This window comes from Erythrolamprus reginae, chromosome 1 (genome assembly GCF_031021105.1).
Source record: "Erythrolamprus reginae isolate rEryReg1 chromosome 1, rEryReg1.hap1, whole genome shotgun sequence".
NCBI lineage: Eukaryota > Metazoa > Chordata > Lepidosauria > Squamata > Dipsadidae > Erythrolamprus > Erythrolamprus reginae.
In genome coordinates this window covers 122,019,130-122,039,613 of record NC_091950.1, presented here as the reverse complement: position 1 = coordinate 122,039,613, position 20,484 = coordinate 122,019,130, and the positions used below count along the sequence as shown (strand labels likewise).

At 37.5% G+C, this 20,484-nt stretch overlaps 1 protein-coding gene and 1 non-coding gene across 2 annotated transcripts in view; both read left to right on the top strand.

Annotated features, from left to right (window-relative positions):
* IPO7 (importin 7) overlaps positions 1 to 20,484 on the top strand; it is a 60,585-nt gene that overhangs the window by 34,643 nt on the left and 5,458 nt on the right. Inside the window, 12 exon segments of the mRNA XM_070763393.1 lie at positions 280 to 369; positions 2,817 to 2,982; positions 3,317 to 3,477; positions 4,303 to 4,431; positions 9,462 to 9,528; positions 9,627 to 9,752; positions 9,897 to 9,994; positions 10,669 to 10,764; positions 13,520 to 13,740; positions 13,992 to 14,200; positions 15,151 to 15,357; positions 20,025 to 20,141. Coding sequence (XP_070619494.1) covers positions 280 to 369; positions 2,817 to 2,982; positions 3,317 to 3,477; positions 4,303 to 4,431; positions 9,462 to 9,528; positions 9,627 to 9,752; positions 9,897 to 9,994; positions 10,669 to 10,764; positions 13,520 to 13,740; positions 13,992 to 14,200; positions 15,151 to 15,357; positions 20,025 to 20,141 — 1,687 coding nt within the window.
* On the top strand, positions 10,113 to 10,293 carry LOC139158203 (small nucleolar RNA SNORA23). The gene has a single exon (XR_011557605.1). It is a non-coding gene; the product is annotated as a small nucleolar RNA SNORA23 (small nucleolar RNA).

Here is a 20,484-nt window from a genome sequence, read left to right as displayed (position 1 = left end):
TATATGTCATGTGACAATGCCATGAATGATGCAAGTTTGACACTCCTGATTCACATTGTCTTAGCTTTATTTCAATAATTTAGGTAAAAGTTTCTTATCTGTGAAATACTATTTTGGCCAGAGTCAGTATTAGTAGTTTATTATGTATTAGTTTAGCAACTACTTAACTCAGTTACTAATATTAATAGGATGGGGAAAAATCAAAATACATTTTTGAGAAGTGAGTTATATATGTAAAAAAATAGACTGATCTACTTTTTTGGAAAAATGTTTCCACAGAAAAAGGTATACAAAGATCAGATGGAGTACATGTTGCAGAATCATGTCTTTCCTCTGTTCAGTAATGAGCTGGGCTACATGAGAGCAAGGGTAAGTGGAAAGTTGGATCAAGACTTCTGGAAGTTTCTAGAATGTAAAGGAACACAAAGTCCCCTAAGTCTTACAAAAGTTGTAGGGTGTAGTGATGGGAAATAAAATGATTTTGATAATATAATTATTACATGTGCTTATGTACTACCTCACTCAGGGATCCTATATGGTATACCATACCATAAAATAACAATATGTAACATCTTGCAACAATAGCATATTTACCACTTGCCCAAAAACATTTACCTTCAATTAAGTAATGCTGTCTACTTTGAAGGTCTTTAAAAAATCTCTTTCACAGCTTTCCAGAATATAAATGTATTTGAGATGTGTATATATACAGGCTTTCTTTCTTTCTTTCTTTCTTTCTTTCTTTCTTTCTTTCTTTCTTTCTTTCTTTCTTGATTTGATTTGATTTGATTTGATTTGATTTGATTTGATTTGATATTTTTTTTAATGCCGCCCTTCTCCTTAGACTCAGGGTGACTTACAACATGTTAGCAATAGCACTACATCCATTGAATGTTAAATAAGGAATCTATGGCATGTCTTTCTGGCCCACATATGTGGGCAGATTTTATTTGGAGCAGATAGTCCTGCAAGTATAAAGTAGAAGGCTTGCTTGGTGTTGATATTACAGATAGTCTTCAGGTTATGGCCCTAATTGAGATGGGAATTTCCATCTCTTAACCAAAGTGATCATTAAGGGAAAAAATATATGGTTGGACTGGTTAGCAATGGAAGTTTTGGCGGTCTCAGTTGAAGTCATTAAATGAGAATCTCTTGCAACCACAATTTGTGGCCTCTTGTCAGCTTTTCCATTGGCTTTACTTGTCAGGAGCTGCCAGGGAAAGTTGAAAATAGCAATCATGTTTTCTGTCTCTCCAAAGCTCCCACCCTAATACACCCCATTTTCAATTTGGTCCTTCTCAACCCCAAGCCTTGGTTTCTTGGAGGGGATGATTTCAGGGGATCACTAAGTCAGAAGGTGGCAATTTATTTTTGCCTTGTACAACTCCTCCCCCTCTCCCCCAATTTGTGCTTTTTTGGCCACCTTACAGAGCGGGGCTGAGACTATGAAGCTGCTATATTCTGCTGTCACCACCTGGGGGAAACTGAAGCGGAGGCAGTTGGCGTAGGGCAGGAGAATATGACCCACACATGTTGTGACAGTTGTAAATGCAATCCCGTTATCAAGTACCCAGGTTTTGGTTAAAACAGTAAATTTCTATGACTGGAATGGATTGGAGCCTTCATCTCCCTGACTACATATTAAATATTACATCCTGGTGGCTGACTGGAACTCAAAGTGGTTATAAGTCTATTTTTTTCCAGCACCATTGTTATTTCAAACAGTTACTGAATGAATGGTCATAACCAGAGGACTATCTAGACAGCAGTTAGTGATTGCTATAACTTCCAAATTGATATCAAAAACAGTCCAGTGTGGGTTTGCATTGCAATAATCTAAGTGCAAAGTTACAAGTACATGACTTTAATCTTGCTAAAGCCTCTGCAGTCAGAATTTTGAGTTCCATAAAATACCATCAGCAGCCAGCATGATGTAATACTTAAAGTATAGGTTCAGGGAGATGAAGACTGAAATCCATTCCAGTCATGGAAGTTTACCATCGAACTTTAGCCAGCCAGTCACTTTCAATTCAGTCTCAATTAATAGTAGACTCATTCTTAAATTGCAAGGGAAATGGACAAATGTAACTGGCCAGTTTGTTCTCCCTCCAAATGACATTGGTTTCCTGTTAAAATAATTTAATTAACTTTAATAACATTTTATATAATAAGGTTCTGTAATCTGTATTTATATACCATGTTTCCCCGAAAATAAGACTGTCTTATATATTTTTAAAATCCCAACATAAGTGCTTGGCCTTATTTTTGGGGAGGTTTTATTATTTTAGGACACATGGAGCAAGACAGGGCTATTCTTGCTGTCTTACCTGATTTCTAGCTCTGTCTTCCTAATCCTAACCAGAGAAAATGGCAGGGACCAGCTGCGCATGTGTTTAAATATTTTTGGGGAGGACTTATTTTTGGGAAAGGGTTCATTTTTGGAGATGTCTTATTTTTGGTTAAACACGGTAGTAAATATTACAGAATATTTCAAGATTATCTAATTTTGTCTCCTGTAACAATTGTAGAATAATATTTTGGATACTAAGCAAAATAGTTTTCTATAAGGATTTTAGAATAAGATTTTTAGTATCAAGCAAGTTAGTACATAAGTTAAATCTTTTTGATACTATAAAACCAGACTAATAATAGAATATTATAAAAAGTGAGACAAGTCTTAATGCACAATGCTACCATAAAGTATATTGTTGAATTTTTTTAGGTACTTACAAACATAAGGAATAATTATATGTATGTAGAGTAATATGCATGTTGACCATAATTAAATGTGTTTTACTGCTTACCAACTTTACCAGGCTTGCTGGGTTCTCCATTATTTTTGTGAAGTTAAATTTAAGAGTGACCAGAACCTTCAGACAGCACTGGAGTTAACAAGAAGATGCCTGATTGATGATAGAGAAATGCCTGTTAAAGTGGAAGCTGCCATTGCACTGCAAGTTTTGATTAGTAATCAAGAGAGAGGTACATTTTCTTCTTTGTCAAAGAAGCCGAGAATCAGGAAATAAAAGCAAATGTGAAATAATTTGTCAGGAGGAATGATCAAGGCCTCCTCTTTTTATATAAGAGAGAAATAAGCACAAATATTGAAGGAGGGGCTTGGGAAAGCCCTGGAATTTTGCAGAATGTTTACTAATAAAATATTTATTCAAAATAAAGCCAGCCAGCAAAATTAATTAAATAATAATTGAAAGAATCTTTTTCAGACCATATTTTTAAAAAACAAATAAAAATGCTTAGTTATTCAGTTTTGTTAATGATTATGAAAAAGTAACATTTGTACTTACTTTCTTTGCAGCTAAAGAATATATAACACCATTCATTAGACCTGTAATGCAGGCCCTTCTACATATAATTAGAGAAACTGAGAATGATGATCTTACCAATGTAATTCAAAAAATGATCTGTGAATATAGTGAAGAAGTTACTCCTATAGCAGTTGAGATGACTCAGCACTTGGTAAGTCTGGGCCCAGTACTGACTGACTGACTGTTTCTCTCTATCTATCTATCTATCTATCTATCTATCTATCTATCTATCTATCTATCTATCTATCTATCATCTATCTGTCTGATACATTTGCTGCCCATATTTCAGTGTTTTCATTGCTTGTATTTCTCTCCAGAAATTTCCTAAATATTTGTGTAGGATGCTAGCTAGTTTAGGGGTCTTAACTGTATTTATATTTTTATTTGTTGTATGCTGCCAGAATCCGCAAGGAATTGGGCGGCCTACACTTAATAAATTAAATTAAATTAAAGTTTGACTGCTACGCAGGGATAATAGGTGCATTTAGGACTGATAAACTTAATAGGTACATTTACACTCTGGTAAACTTGTATTTGGTTAAGTGCAGCATATATATCTAATAATATGGAATAATGAAAGTATCAAGAAATACCCTTTTGAAATACTAAAAGATAAGATTTGAATTCAGTTTTCTGCTTTTATTTGAGATCACCTACATTGGGAAAGAAGAATACATGCTTCGCTAATGACTGCTCTGTTGAGTGTCTGTTGTGAATGGTTTGCAAAGACATGCTTCTTTGATAACTCCAAATGAGCCACAAAACACAAACCCCACATCAACTTTTTAATCCCCTGAGCCACAAGAAAACAACATTCAAATTCTCTTGATTGGTCCTCGCACAGGCATGCTTATTTATTTATAATGTAAATATGCATATTCTTGGAAACATAGTCGGATTTCCTTACTCCCTGGTTCTTTACTATCCGTTTCTTAAATTATAACTTTTAGTTGAGATTTTTTTTGTGTGTTTTTAGGCAATGACTTTTAACCAGGTGATTCAGACAGGACCAGATGAAGAAGGCAGTGACGATAAAGCAGTAACAGCTATGGGAATCTTGAATACTATTGATACACTTCTTAGTGTAGTTGAAGATCACAAAGAGGTAAGGATTTTTGTGGTTATTTTCAGTTATATTCCCCCTCTTCCAATTTTAGTAGGATCCTCTTTGGGGGAGGACAACACTATTTTGTTGGTCTATGACAGGTTTTTGTTTGACAATTAAGTAGCAGCCTAAGCTAATGAGACGAAAATTTGATTCTGTATTTAAAAAATATATAATCCTTCATCTAGTAGTGATGAAATGAACAGAGAATTTTAGTACTGGCATCATTTACAATACAAGTAAAATTGCTATTTGCATAGAACATTGATAAATAACAATTGCTGCAACTTTTATACAAACTTAATTCGAAGGCTACTATAGCATTTTGAGGCAGCTAATTAAAACTTATCTATTTAATCCACACTTCATAATGTGAATTTTGAAAGAAAATAATTTCCCCCTCTCCATTTTTTAAATAAATATGTTTCTCTCTTTCTTAATAAACACAAATGTGTACTACTAAAATGTATTTGTTCACTTCTTCAAAATGTTTCAAATTACAAAGGAGTGCAAACATATATTAAATAAGTAATCAAACATTAATTGTTGACTGAGAATTGATACAAACATCTATACATTGGAATCAGAACTGATTCATCCAGTATTTTTTTTTCATGGTAGCCTATTTGTGTTTCTAGGTATTTTTCAAAATAACTGTGTTTCTAGGTATTTTCCAAGGTAACTATGAAGGCAGTAGCCTTCCTCTGTTATATGCAATCACATCTGATATTCAAATATATTGTACTTTTTAGTTAACCGTAGTTAATTCATTAGCCAATTTATGAAGAACAGGATGTTAGATTAGATAGACCTTTAACCTAATCTGTGTTTTTATGTATGTGCTTTATTTATTCATTCATTATATTTATAATATATTGCTATACCATTGAGTGGAACAAACTTGCTGCTACTTATTGTAGAAATAAAATAATGCAATGAGGTGCTATTTATAAATGTGAAACTGCATTCGATTGGGAGCATTACCATAAAATACATATAAGCTATACAAATTCCTTTTTAATTACTTATGTATTTACCCACTTTGGATCGATCCTAAGGGAGCTCATTTTAGTTGGTTTAATTTTTATTTATTTATTTGGAACTGTTAGCAAACTGCCTTAACTACTGTATTTTTCGAAGTATAAAATGCACCAGAATATAAGACGCACCTTAGTTTTTGGGGAGGAAAATAGGGAAAAGAATCTACTTACCAGGTATTCATCTGGCTAGTGTCCTTAGTCTGGTCAGCTTCAGTACGTTATTTTATCCCCTGGTTAAGGGCTTAAAAAATTATTCTGAGAGAGTAACAATGAAAGAGCTTGCAAGCTAGTAAGAGCTGGGAGCATCATTAACAACTGGAAAGAAACAGTCTGTATAAGTAGAGCAATGGAAAAAACCCTGCAAAGACTTGGGGCTTGGAAAACAATCTTCTTTGCAGAGAATAACAATAAAAGAGTTTGCAAGCGGTTAAGAACTAGGAACATTGTTAGCACCTGGTTAGGGCTGGAAAGAAACATTTGGAGCAAATAGTGAATGGGGAAAAAAAAATCAAAAACAGGGTTTGGAATACATTCTTGGCAGAGAATAACAATGAAAGAGCTTGCAAGCCGGTAAGAGCTGACAACATTGTTAGCACCTGGTTAGGGCTGGAAAGAAACTTACTCAGTGCAAGTTAGAGTAATGAAAAAAACCCTGCAAAGACTTAGGGCTTGGAAAACATTATTCACAGAGAGAAACAATGAAAGAGCATGCATGGTAAGAGCTGGGAAGATTGTTAGCAGCTAGTTAGGGCTGAAAAAAAGCTACATTCAGAGTATAAGACACATCCTCACTATCAGCCTCTTTTAGGGAGGAAAAAGGTGCGTCTTATACACCGAAAAATACAGTAACTACATTATTTATGAAACTAAATAATTAAATAGCATCTTCCTGGTATTTTTTTTGAGGGGGAAGATATATGCATTTTTATGAACTGCAAGAATTATCTGTTGATAATTGCATGAATATAGGTAGTCCTCTACTTATAAACAATCATTTAACAATCATTCAAAGTTACCAGAGACTCAGGAAAAATGCTTACAGTCTCTCCTTTAAGTTATCATAATTCATTTTTTGAATTACATCCTTAAGTCCTTTAACTTAAAAATGGTTGCAAGTTGCTACTTTCTTGGAAGGTTTTCCATTATCCTCCATGCAGGGGGGAACTCCGGAAGTGGGGGATGCGCTGAAGAAAAAAAGCTTCTATCCTGAAGTTCTGAGATCTTTTCAGCTTTTCTGTTCTTCAGAAACCTTACATTTGTTACTTTTTCAGCCAGAAAGCTAGTAAACATGACTTTTCTGAATAGTAGAAAGGATTTATCCAGCCTTCAGAAACACTTCAACAACTCTTCTTGTGATTGTTCTGTAGGCTGTAGAAAGAGCCAGTTTTCTACAATATGAAAACATCGCATTTGCTAGTTTTTTGGCTGGAGAGCTAAAAACACCTCCACGTTTCTTAATGAAAAGTGGGAGGAGAGTTCAGAATAAAATAGCTTTTAAAATAATAATGCATTTATTAAGTTTTGACATCATATCTTAAAATACGAACTAACAAACTAAAAGAAAAGAGAATGACAAAAACTAAGTGACAAAAAGACATCAAATATAACAAAAGTAATGTACAGTCATACCTCATCTTACGAACCTAATTGGTTCCAGGGGGAGGTTTGTAAGACAAAAGGTTCGTAAGACGAAACATTGTTTCCCATAGGAAACAATGTAAAGTCAATCCGTGCAACCAAACCCGATGACAGCCGGGCTGGGGGGCTTCCCAGCAGCCTCCGAACGCGGAAGTTCGGGTTTGGCGTTCGGCTTTGGGAGGCTGCTGGAAAGCCGCCCGGCTGTTTTAAAAGGTGACAGCCGGGCTGGGGGGCTTCCCAGCAACCTCCCGAGCCCCGAACTTTTGCCGAACTTCCGGGTTCGTATCTTGAGGTACCACTGTACAGTGATCCCCCGGGTATTGCGATCCTGATCATTGCGAAACGGCTATATGGCGATTTTTGAACCCGGAAGTAAAACCACCATCTGCGCATGCGCGCCCTTTTTTTCTATGGGCACGCATGCGTAGATGGCGCCGGGCAGATCAGCTGCTGGGCGGCTTCCCTGGGTCTTCCCCCTCTTGCTGGCGGGAGGGCGAGTGGCGGGCATCAGCGAGGAGTTTCCCCACCGCCCACGCAAACTCCTCGCTACTGCCGCGCCCGCCGCTTGTCTTGTCCGCCGCCTGCCTGCCCGTGTGCCCGCCGCTCGCCCACCCTTCGCCCGCCCACGCCGTTCGCTCGCGCCGCTTCCCAGCTGAGTCCTGAAGCGAATTGGCTTCAGGACTCAGCTGGGAAGCGGCGCGAGCGAACGGCTTGTCCACCGCCTGCCCGCGCGCCCGCCCTTCGCCCGCCCACGCCGTTCGCTCGCGCCGCTTCCCAGCTGAGTCCTGAAGCGAATTGGCTTCAGGACTCAGCTGGGAAGCGGCGCGAGCGAACGGCGTGGGCAGGCGAAGGGCGGGCGAGCGGCAGCGAGGAGTTTGCGTGGGCGGTGGGGAAACCCCAATCTTCGGCTCCTCGCTGCTGCTGCGGAAGTAAAAACACCATCTGCGCATGCGCAGATGGTGTTTTTACTTCCGCAGCGCTACTTCGCGAAAAACCGGTCATTGCGAGGGGTCCTGGAACGGAACCCTCGCAATGATCGGGGGATCACTGTATATTGAAAATTCAACCACCTCTGAGTTTAAGGAAATAACACAATCTATAAAATATCTTAAAATACTCATAGTATTCATACTTAAAATCAATATTTTTTTCCATATATTTTTTTAATTTTTATTTCTCCAGCATAGAATAAAAGACAATACATAGTTTCCTACACAAAATCAAGCTTATTATCAAACATATGCATTTTTTCTTTTTTCTTTGTAATCATTCAATGGAGGCTCTTATCTCTTTCTCACAAAAGGACTATAGAAACATATATCATATATTCAAAAAACTCTTAAAATATAGCTTTTCTCCATGTAATATTAAAACATTACAATAACCTTTACATTAATTGCTGGTCATCAGATTCACATATAATTTGAGTCTTACAAATCTATTGAACTAATTGTTCCAAAAACAATTGTTTCTTTCCTAAAAATCAATATTGATGAAATATTTTTTTAATATCATCCAAAAAGCCCTCTAAGATACCAAAGGTAGTTAACCTTTTATTTTAAAAACCACAATTATTTCTCTAGTTGAGTCTAATCTAATCTTCAAAATGCAAAGTCAAAAGTTGATTCTTCTCCTTATCCTGCAAAACAATCTCATCAATGGCCTCTAGATTGCATGAAATTTAATCAAATTATTATCTCTGAGCAAAGAATTTTGTCATCTCAGCTAGCTCTGTTAATTTCAACATCCATTCTTTCCATTGTGGGTATATATTCTTTCTAACTTTAAGCATATAACAACCTTGCTGCCATAGCTGTATATTAAAAAGTCCCATATTTTCCCCCATCTGTATATTAACTATCCCAGAAAGAAAAGTTTCAGGTTTCAGTATTACACCCATTTTCTAGAATAAAATAACTTCTGACAAATTCTGCACCTGAACTTCAAGAAAAAAAATAAAAAAAAAAATAAAGCAAATTTAAAATGTTCTGAAAAAGTGCAAAAAGTTATAGGTATCATGTAAGGAAGGGGAAAAGAATGAATATGGATCATGGGGGATGGATCACATACTATTTGAATCTCAAATTGGATTTTCCATCACCTAATGAGAAGGAAAGACTCGTTGCAGAAGACCCTAACGCTGGAAAAGATTGAGGGCAAAAGAAGAAGGGGACAACAGAGAATTAGATGGGTTGATGGAGTCACTGAAGCAGACAGCATGAACTTAAAAGAACTCTGGGGGATAGTAGAGGACAGGAAGGCCATGGGGTCATGATGGGCCAGACATGACTTTGCAACTAACAACAACAATCTTATACATATCTTGTCTTACATTTAAATATTCTGTTTCAGATTACTCAACAGTTAGAAGGTATCTGTTTACAAGTAATTGGAACAGTTCTACAACAACATGTTTTAGGTAATTTTTTAAGTTGCATTAAATAATACGAACACATTAAACAATCTACTACTAATTTGATCAAAGTCACTCTTAATTATACTTTGGTTCTGTTCTAGAATTCTATGAGGAAATCTTCTCCTTGGCTCACAGCCTGACCTGTCAGCAGGTCTCTGCACAGATGTGGCAGCTTCTGCCTCTGGTCTTTGACGTATTTCAGCAGGATGGTTTTGATTACTTTACAGGTGAATTGCATTATGCCTTGTGGAGCTCATGTTACAAAGGGGAAATGATATGACATAAACTGAAATGCTAATGCATACTGTATTTTTATGAATATTAAGTGGGAACATATATAATACCTGTAGTATTATTCTTTTTAAATACAGATATGATGCCACTGTTGCATAATTATGTAACTGTTGATACAGACACGCTCCTGTCTGATACAAAATACCTAGAAATGATCTACAGTATGTGTAAAAAGGTAGGTAACCCATTCCTCGGAATAGTATTGTGAGCCTTTTTAAAACTAGGAAAAAAGAGATGTGAATATTATGTGTGTTATGTTTTTAATTTGTCTTCCAGAGTAGATTTAAATGGCTGCAGTCAAATGTGCATAGTACATTATCTATGTCTAGTGATAAAGTCCATTTGCGTTCTGCACGTAGGCTATATTGCTCACATACAATCTGCAGCCAAAGAGCAACATGAGATCATAGTACTGGTCTAATGATGTTGAAAGACAAGTTTACCATTGTCCAGCCTCCAAATTCTCAAACATAATGGTGCGAAATAAGGCAGAATTTTGAAACACCTTTGTCATATTTTGTTAACTGCTGCATGAATGGTAATTCCAGGTGTAATGTCAACAACCCAAGCAGAGCTAATGTTAGGAAAATAGGCCTTTTAAAAATCTGGTGGAGAAGTCCTTTCCTTTAAACAAGAATGAGTCTTGAGTTCTCATATTGGCTTTTATTTCTTTTGGTGATCATTGCTATTAAAACGAACAGTCTCTCTGTTTTGATTGGAGATTTCTTGCACAGAATATGTTTAGTCGTTTATATATTGATGAAACCTATAGATGACAACATTTTATATTGATGAATTTATTTATAGAAAGTGATGAGTACCAAAATTCATAGTTCATATATTTCCTAGGTCCTTACAGGTGTAGCAGGAGAAGATGCAGAATGTCATGCAGCAAAACTATTAGAAGTTATCATTTTGCAATGTAAAGGCCGTGGAATTGATCAGGTAAGTTAAATAATGTGTTTTCAGAAATCTGTGAAGGAAACCATACTGTGGAGATGCTCAGTTACTTCCCATCTGTTTGTAAATAATCAGTGTCATCATAAATCTGTGTCCTAAATACAGCAATATTATAATGTTCTGAGTTATATGTTTTATTCCTGCTCATTTGTAAAGAAAACAGCAAGTTTTCAATGTAAATAAAAAAGGAAAAATTAATTTTTTTTTAAAGAAAGCTTGTTCCATCAAGAAGGAATACAAAAGCTGAAACTTTCATTATTTGAGCTTAATGGGTATTTGAATTTTGAAAAAGAAAACTTTAAGGTAACAATTTCAGGTAACTTGATTTTCAAAAGAATTATAACATTAAAAGATAAACAGAAAGTAAGCTTTCTTTAAAAAAAGAAAGTAAAAAAAGTGGGGAGAAGGGGGAAAGTGGTTAAAAATTATTATGACTTTGGTACAGATGTAAGATTAAAATAATATATGAAACTCTTATTCTAAGATTAACACTTTACTTTCACTGTCCCATGTAATTCTAATCATAGAATCCCAAAATCAACTTTTCATTTTTCAGTTTCTTACAAAAAGTCCAAAAGTAGTATTCAAGTAGAAAGTTTGTCTTAAGTCTTTTCTTTCATCAAAGCTGTCAATTTATCAATTGTCATGTACCAACAATTACTCATTTTATAAAAATTATATTTAAAATTTAAAATTATGATTCATTATAAATTTCAACTCTTTCTTCCAGATACTTGGTCATTAGTTCAACTGTATATTATATCCCTTTTTCGCCTGTTTTACCATTCAGGTAGTCCTCAACTTAGACTACAGTTGGGTACAAAATTTATGTTGCTGAGACAGTTGTTAAGTGAATTTTGCTCGATTTTATGCCCAGAGTTATTAAACAAATCACTATAGTTATTAAGTCACTAACACAGATCGTAAGTGAATCTGGTTTCTCATTGACTTTATCAATCAGAATAGAGCTGGAAGGGACCTTGGAGGTCTTCTAGTTCAACTCAGGCAGGAGACCCTATACCATTTTAGACAAGTGGCTTTCCAGTCTGTACATAAAAAACTTAAAAACTTTGCTTGTCACACGGTTGCAAAATGAGTTTGCATAATCACATGCAGGACACTGCAATCTTCACAAATATGAACCAGTTGCCAAGAATTCTGTTCACATGACCATGGAGATGCTACAATGGTTATAAGTATGAAAAACGCAAATCACTTTCTTCAGTGCCATTTTAATTTCAAACAGTCACTAAATGAACTGTTGTTAAGTTGAGCATTAGCTGTACAATCTTGTTCTCTCTTTATTTTCAGTACAAGTTTTTCCTAGCAATAATATCATTTATACACAACTATACATCAAATTCAGTGTTGTCCTTTTCAAATTCATAATTATTTTTATCTAACTCTAACAGGTTTCTTCATCAAAACACCTTAATTTTGTGCAGCTATATTTTTAACCAACATCTTATGTTTTCTATTTATTAATTTTAAAGCAGCCTATCACATCAAAATCTTTTTAGTTTTTTCATCAAATTCAGTTCTTAGAGGCTCCTGCAAAATGAAAACTCAAACACTCTCAATTTAAAAGTCTAGTTTTAATTTTTAGGCCCATTATCTTGTGTAATATTTCTATAACTAGCATTTTCTTCTCCTACAATGAATTGTTGATTGTTGCCAGAAACAAATTCCTTATTGCCTCTTTGGCAGTCAAGAAAGAGGGGCAAGTGGGGAACTAATATCACAAACAATTCTGGTAACTTCTTCCGAGTGTCTAGGCTCAAAGATCTTTCAGATGACTCCACATCCTCTGTCTCTTCTTTAGACTTTGGACATTTCATTTCCAGCTCAAAAGGGACATGAGTAATTCTACAAAATGATTGATGCTGCTGAATAGCATTCTTAGACTCAAATTTCCCCTTTGTCATATTCAACTGTGAGAAATGTGCCCGGGTCTCCAATTAGTGCCAAAGTCAATGCTTTTGAACAAATTAGCGTTGACTATTTTTAATCATGCTTTAATTCTTTTATTTTTATTATTTTCTGATAATATTTTCTGTACTATTTAAATCATGTTCGTCACCTTGATCATCTTTCTTGGATGAAAAGTTGGAATAAATCAATAAATAAACATCATCAGCGTCCGTTACCTACTCTGGGGCATGTTTAGGTAGTCCTCGCTTATAAAAATTGAGCTCAAAATTTTCTGTTGCTAAGGAAGACAGTTGTTAATTGTATGTGCTCCATTTTACCACCTTTCTTGTCACAGTTAATTAAATCACTAAAGTTAAGTTAGTAACACTAACTGTAAAGTGAATCTCGTTTCCCCCATTGACTTTGCTTGTCAGAAGGTGGCCACATGACCCCTTGGACATGGCAAATATGTTGCCAAGTGTCTGAATTTTGATCATGTGACTATAGGGATGTAGCCAGTATGAAAAATAGTCATTTGTTTAGTCCCAATGTAACTTTGAACAGTCATTAAACAAACTGTTGTAAGTTTAGGACTATCTGTATTATCTTCCGTAATCCTAAAAAGAAATGTTGGAGGGGAAGGGAGATAGAGAAAGAGCAGCTCTGAGTAACTATGGAAGTGTCTTCTGTTATACTAGAGAGTTTAAAAGTTAAAAATTTAATACATGCATTGCAAGATACAGACATTGAAAATCAAATGTTTATCACTACAGCGATGTGTTAATATTTGCCTCTGTCTTTAGTAACATTTTTCCCTCCGTCTCTTTAGTGTATACCCTTGTTTGTGGAAGCTGCTTTAGAACGATTAACTAGAGAAGTTAAAACAAGTGAATTACGGACAATGTGCCTCCAGGTTGCCATAGCTGCTCTCTATTACAATCCTCATCTACTTCTAAATACCTTGGAAAATCTTCGCTTCCCCAATAATGTGGAGCCTGTTACAAATCACTTCATTACACAGTGGCTTAATGATGTAGACTGTTTCTTGGGGTAAGCTTGTTGTCTCTGGGATTATGGCTTTTCATTAAATTCTAATGTAGAGAGAAGGGATTATGTAGATAAAATAGGTGCCTCTTTTCCATCTAGCTTCTTCAGGGAATGTGGGCTAGAACTATGAAGAAACGTAACAGTCTATTGAGCATGCACATTGATCTCTTCAGCCATGCCCTTTGTGAATATCTCAGAATTGTGGCATCTTTCCTAAAATCAAAAGTAATATGATGTTTTATTTCTTATTGCAGACTTCATGACAGAAAAATGTGTGTGCTGGGCCTCTGTGCACTGATTGATTTGGAGCATGTACCGCAGGTTTTAAATCAGGTTTCGGGTCAGATCCTGCCAGCTTTCATACTTTTATTTAATGGATTAAAAAGAGCATATGCTTGCCATGCTGAACATGAAAATGACAGTGATGACGATGATGACGAAGCAGAGGAAGATGAAGAAGCAGGTAATGTAATGGTCTTTTCTGTAGAGATGATCAGCAACATTACTGATGTAGCTGTAGAAAGTCTTTCCATTTTTGGTGTGTCTTGTGATTTTTTCCCTCTGTTTGTTTCATCTTTGCCTTTTAATTGGATTGAAGTATTTATGCACATCTTATTTTTCCTACAGTGCTCTATTCTTTGTTCTGTTTGGGTCCGTTAGCTGTGAATAATAATAATAATAACAAAATAATGATTATAATTATTATTATTGTTATAATAATAATAATTATTATTATTATTATTATTATTATTATTATTATTTATTAGACTTGTATGCCGCCCCTCTCCGAAGACTAATTGGTCCTTTGCCATGTCTAAGAATATGCAAAAGCTGCCATTGCTAGAATTTTTCTGAAGTGTTTCATTTTGTTCTCTGGACAGAAATGACTTGCTGTTCATGGATTTACCAGTTGTTTTTTGGGGAATTTAATTTTTCAAATTAGAAAGATCTTTCCATTTGGAAGATTAATTTCAGAAAAGCAGAGTGGAGTGGTGGTGCAAAAATCAAAATAGAAATTTAGTATGGTCCAGGAAACACACATTTCATTTTCTGGAACTATTTGTCCCTAGAATATAGGCATTGATTGCATATAACTAGTCATATTTTTTGTGCTCTTCAGTCTGTCCTAATATTTTTTATTTTTGAAAATAAAGCTAAGTAGACTTGAATCATTGGCCCAATTCATTTAGTGTTCTTTTGTTGTTATATCTGTTTTGCAGTTATTATTTGGTAGCTGGGTAATATAGTATCATGTGAATAAATTTGTGTTCTATTCCTAACCTAGTGTATTAAAACCATGTGATTTTTTTTTTAAAATGTGGAATTTTATGCAATACAAATAATAGAATAATTAAAGGGAAATAGTCTAGATGAAATTTTGGGGCACTATTAATACCCTTTGTTTGGTTACAGAAGAACTTGGAAGTGATGAAGATGATATCGATGAAGATGGTCAAGAGTATTTAGAGATTTTGGCAAAACAGGCTGGAGAAGATGGAGATGATGAGGATTGGGAAGATGACGATGCTGAAGAGACAGCACTGGAGGGATATTCAACTATTATTGATGATGAAGATAACCCTGTTGATGAATATCAAATATTTAAAGCAATTTTTCAGAGTAAGAGCTGCCATAGTTTTCATTGCAAATCTGTATTCCTATGTTTGTTGAAATATGTATTATCAATGTGTTATGCTTGTAACAAATATGGGAATTCAAGAGATGCATGTACAGTGGAACCTCGACATACGAGCAGCTCTACTTACGAGCTACTCGAGATAAGAGCTGGGAGGGGAGCGACATTTTTGTTCGCCTCCCGAGCTCACATTCGGGATACGAGCGCCAAGGAGCTGTCTCGGCTTCAGGAGACAGCTCCTTGGCGCTCGTATCCCGCGTGTTTTAAAAGGTTGCAGCCGGCCTGGGATGCTGGGGGGGGGGGGCTGGCAAGCCCCCCAGGCCGGCTGCAACCTTTTAAAACACGCGCGCCACTTCGCAGCTGTCTCCTGAAGCCGGAACGCTAACTTCCGCGTTCGGTTTCAGAAGACAGCTGCAAAGTGGCGCGCGTGTTTTAAAACGTCAGAGCCGGCCTGGGGGGGTCGGGGGGAAGCCGAGACATTTAAGGAGTTTTAAAAGCAACAGCCTAAGCCAGTGATTAACCTTTTTTCGTTGGGTGTCGAAAGAGCGTGCACATGCACGAGTGCCCATACCCATAATTCAATACCTGTGGAGGGCGAAAACAGCTTCTTTCACCCCACCAGAGGCCAGTAACGGCCTATTTCCAAACTTCTGGTGGACCCAGTAGGCTTATGTTTCACTCTCCCCAGGTTCCAAAGGCTTCCCTGAAGCCAGGGGAGGGTCAAAGCACCCTCCCCATCCCCCTGGAGGCTCTCTGGAAGCCAAAAACACTCCCAGAGTCTCTGTGAGCCAAAAATCAGCTGGCAGGCTCACACGTGCATGTTGCAGCTGAGCTAGGGTAACGGCTTGCATGCCACCAGATATGGCTTTGCGTGCCACCTGTGGCACCCATGCCATTGGTTCGCCATCACTGGCCTAAGCATTCAGCAAATCTGAAATGAGTCAGGTTTGATAGAAGTCAATAGTTTAGCAGAATCATTAGTAGATACTTCACAATTAGACTATCAGAGATAAATTCTTCTTATAGCATCAGATTACTATTCTATTTCCTATGGAAATAGAATAGAATGGAATAGAATTCTTTATTGGCCAAGTGTGATTGGACACATAAGGAATTTGTCTTTAGTGCATATACTCTCAGTATACATAAAAGAAAATATATATTTGTCAAGAATCATGAGGTACAAAACTTAATGATTGTCATAGGGTACAAATAAGCAATCAGGAAACAATATTGTTAAATATTAATATTAATATTATTAAATCATAAGAGTATAAGCAACAAGTTACAGTCATAAGTGGAAGGAGATGGGTGATAGGAACAATGAGAAGACTAACAGTAATAGTAATGCAGCGTTCTATAGCGTCATTTTGAGGGTAGGAGTTGAAACAATTTATATCCAGGATGCGAGGAGTCAGTAAATATTGTCATTGCCCTCTTTTTGACTGGTGCAGTAAACAGGTACTCAATGGAAGGCAGGTTGACAACAATTGTTTTTCTGCAGTTCTGATTATCTTCTGAAGTGTGTGTCTGTTGGTTGCAGAAGCAAACCAGACAGTTATAGAGGTATAGATCAGCGTTTCCCAACCGGTGTGCCGCGGCACACTAGTGTGCCGCGAGACATCGTCAGGTGTGCCGCGGCGAGAGGCGGCGGAGGAGAGTGGGCGGATCGGGCGGGCAATGGGGCAGGGCGGAGAAGCCAGGGGCGCGTTTGGCCGGAGGCACCTACTGCCGCACCTCCCTGCCCCTGCCTCCCCACGGTGCCTCCGGCCAAACGCGCCCCTGGCTTCTCCGCCCTGCCTCATTGCCCGCCCGATCCGCCCACTCTCCTCCTCCGCCGCCTCCTGCCTTGGGGCGAGCAATCCGGGAGTCCGGGACTGTGTGGCTTTGCGCCATGAAGAGAAAACGGCCGACTTTTCCCTGCTGCCGTTTTCTCTTCATGGCGCAAAGCCACACAGTCCCAGACTCCCGGATCGCTCGCTTCTCCGGTCAGCAAAGCCATCTGCCCAGGAAAGCGCCGCGCTGGCCGGAGAAGCAAGCGATCCGGGAGTCCGGGACTGTGTGGCTTTCGGCCGGGCTAACAGGAGGCGGCGTGAGGCCGGGCGCTGGGGACGTCTGGGAGGGCGAGGAGCTGATGGCTGCTGCGCACTCCACTCTCTCTCCAGCTCTCTCTCGCTCTTTCTTTTTCTCTCTGTTGCTGGCGTGGTGAACGAGAGAAAAAGAGAGAGAGAGAAAAAGGAGGGGAGAGAGAATGAGAGAAAGAAAGCAAGAGAAAGAGAGGGAAAGAAAGCAAGAGAGAGAGAAAGAAAGGGGGGAAGGAGGGAGAGGGAAAGACATAGAGGGAGGGAAGGAGGGAGAGAGAAAGAGAGCAAAAAAGAGAGGAAGAAAGAAAGAAAGAGGGATGGAGAGAAAGAAGGGAAGGAAGGAAGAGAAAGAGGGAGGGAGAAATAGAGTGAAATGGAGGAAGAGATTTTTTTTTGTCCAAACTTTTCTTTAGCCCCCCCGCCCCCCCCCTTTCAGTGTTCCCCAGAATTTTGAAAACATGAATAATGTGCCGCGGCTCAAAAAAGGTTGGGAAACGCTGGTATAGATGACAAACTCAACGATTCCTCTGTAGAACTGTAACAGCAGCTTCCTGGGCAGTTTGAGCTTCCTGAGTTGGTTCAGAAAGAACATTCTTTGTTGTGCTTTTTTGATGACGTTTTTGATGTTAGGTGACCATTTTTGGTCCTGAGATATGATAGAACCTAGAAATTTGAAGGTCTCTACTGTTGATACTGTGTTGTCTAGTATTGTAAGAGGTGGTAGAATGCGAGGGTTTCTCCTAAAGTCTACCACCATTTTTATGTTTTTGAGTGTGTTCAAGTTCCAGAATGTTCCGGTCGCACCCTGATGCTAGTTGTTCAACCTCCCATCTATATGCGGTTTCATCATTGTCGCAAATGAAACCAATCACTGTTGGTAAACTTCAGTAGTTTAACAGATGTGTCGTTTTAGACGCAGTCATTGGTATATAGAGAGAAGTGATGAGAGTACACAGCTTTAGGAGGGGAGGGATCTTGTGCTAATTATACAGAAATCTGATGTGATTTTGCCTAGTTTCACCTGCTGCTTCTTGTCTGTTAGGAAGCTTGTGATCCACTTACAAGTGTGTTCAGGTACCACTAGCTGATTTAGTTTAGTTAGAAGAATGTCCGGTATGATGGTATTGAACGCTGAACTAAAGTCTACAAAGAGGACTCTTGGATAGGTAGATGTTGTAGGATGTAGTGCGGAGCCATATTAACAGCATGATATGTCCATCTATTTGCTTGATATGCAAATTGCAGGGGGGGAATCTAACAGTGGATCCGTGATTGTTTTCAAGTGGGACATCACTAGCCTTTCAAAGGTTTTCATAACTACAGGGGTTAGAGCAACTGGTCTGTAGCCGTTCTGTTCCTTGATGGATGGCTTAGTTGACACGGGGATGATAGTGGAGTGTTTGAAGCAAGAAGGAACATGGCATATCTCTAGTGATTTGTTGAAGATTTGGGTGAAGATGGCAATTGATCAGCAGACTTTTAAACGAGGAGTTATCTTGTCTGGGTCTGGTGCTTTTCCTGGCTTCTATCTGTGAAATAGATCTGGCACTCCCTTTTCTGTGATCACCAGGGGTTGTGACCCCAATGAGATGGGGTCAGTTGTTGGAGGCTTGGCTGCTGTTGGCATTTCTGGGATGGAGGTTGTGGGGATAGTTGACTGTAGTTTCCTTTTGAATCTGCAGTAGAACAAGTTCAGATCATTTGCCAGTTGCTGATTTCCTTCAGCTTGGGAAGGTTTGCCATAAATGGTGATGTTTTTAAGAGTTTTCCATGTTTGCTGGTTCATTTATTGAGAACTGATCCCTTAGCTTTTCAGAGTAGCTTATTTTTGCTGCTCTGATTTCCCTTATTAATACATTTCTGCCTGATTGTACAGCATTCTATCACCTTTTCTGTAGGCTTCCTCTTTGGAATAATGTAGCTGTTTTAAGTTTCGCTGTGATTCAAGGTCTATTGTTACTGTATAGAAGTCCCTGGTCCGCACAGATAGGTCTTCACAGATGCTGACATGATGTTACAGTATGTAAGTAGGCAGAAAAGTGTATAAATGACATTGAAAGGAAAAAACAATCTTGAATTTTTTTAAATTTGATAAGAAAAACTGAAGAGAGAAAATAATATCAAGTGGTGATATACATTGTATTATTTCTAATCAAGAATTGTAGATGCATCCCACTACCAATTATTAATTAGATTTTGATCCTACTATGTAATAAAGTTGAATTTCAGTTACACATTAATATGCAGATCAAACTCATTTCATAATAAATTGAAAAGGGATATCTCAAAACATATATAAAATAAGTTTTATTGGATTGATACATTTAATTATACATTATTTCCCCATGGTGTTAAAGTCTGTATAATATTATTTATTTATAAAATCTCTGAGTAAAAATAATCCCGGAGCAGGATACTTAATTATAACAGCGAAACAAAATTTAAACATCAGCAAGAAAGCAAAGAACAGACTAAGATCTACCAATAGTAGGGGCATCTAAAAATAGTAAATGAAGACTGATTTGCCTAGAATTTTCCAAATGCTTACTGATCTATATATTTTGCAGCACTTCAGAATCGTAACCCAGTATGGTATCAAGCATTGACACGTGGTCTTAATGAAGATCAAAGAAAACAATTACAGGACATAGCAACTTTAGCAGATCAGCGAAGAGCTGCTCATGGTATGCATTTTAATTGAATTTTACATATTCAATATGTAAAGTTATGTTAAGTTTATGTCATTAGTATTTTGCTGAGGGATATGTTTCACCTTGAAAGAGCTTAATCTTATATCCTCTTTAAATTAGGAAAATCTTGGTCACCAAAGTTGGAGCCCAAAAAATTGGCTAACTTTAATTCTTCTACTAGAAGGTTGATTTAGACTTCTCCTCCAAGGAGTCCCCTCTTCTTTTAACTCTGCCTCTTTGAGATGGGTGACTTTTTGCTCAGCTTCATATTAGAGCTTGAAGAAAAAGAAAACAACAATCACATGTCCTTTTCAGATGGCCTTCAGAACAAGCAGTA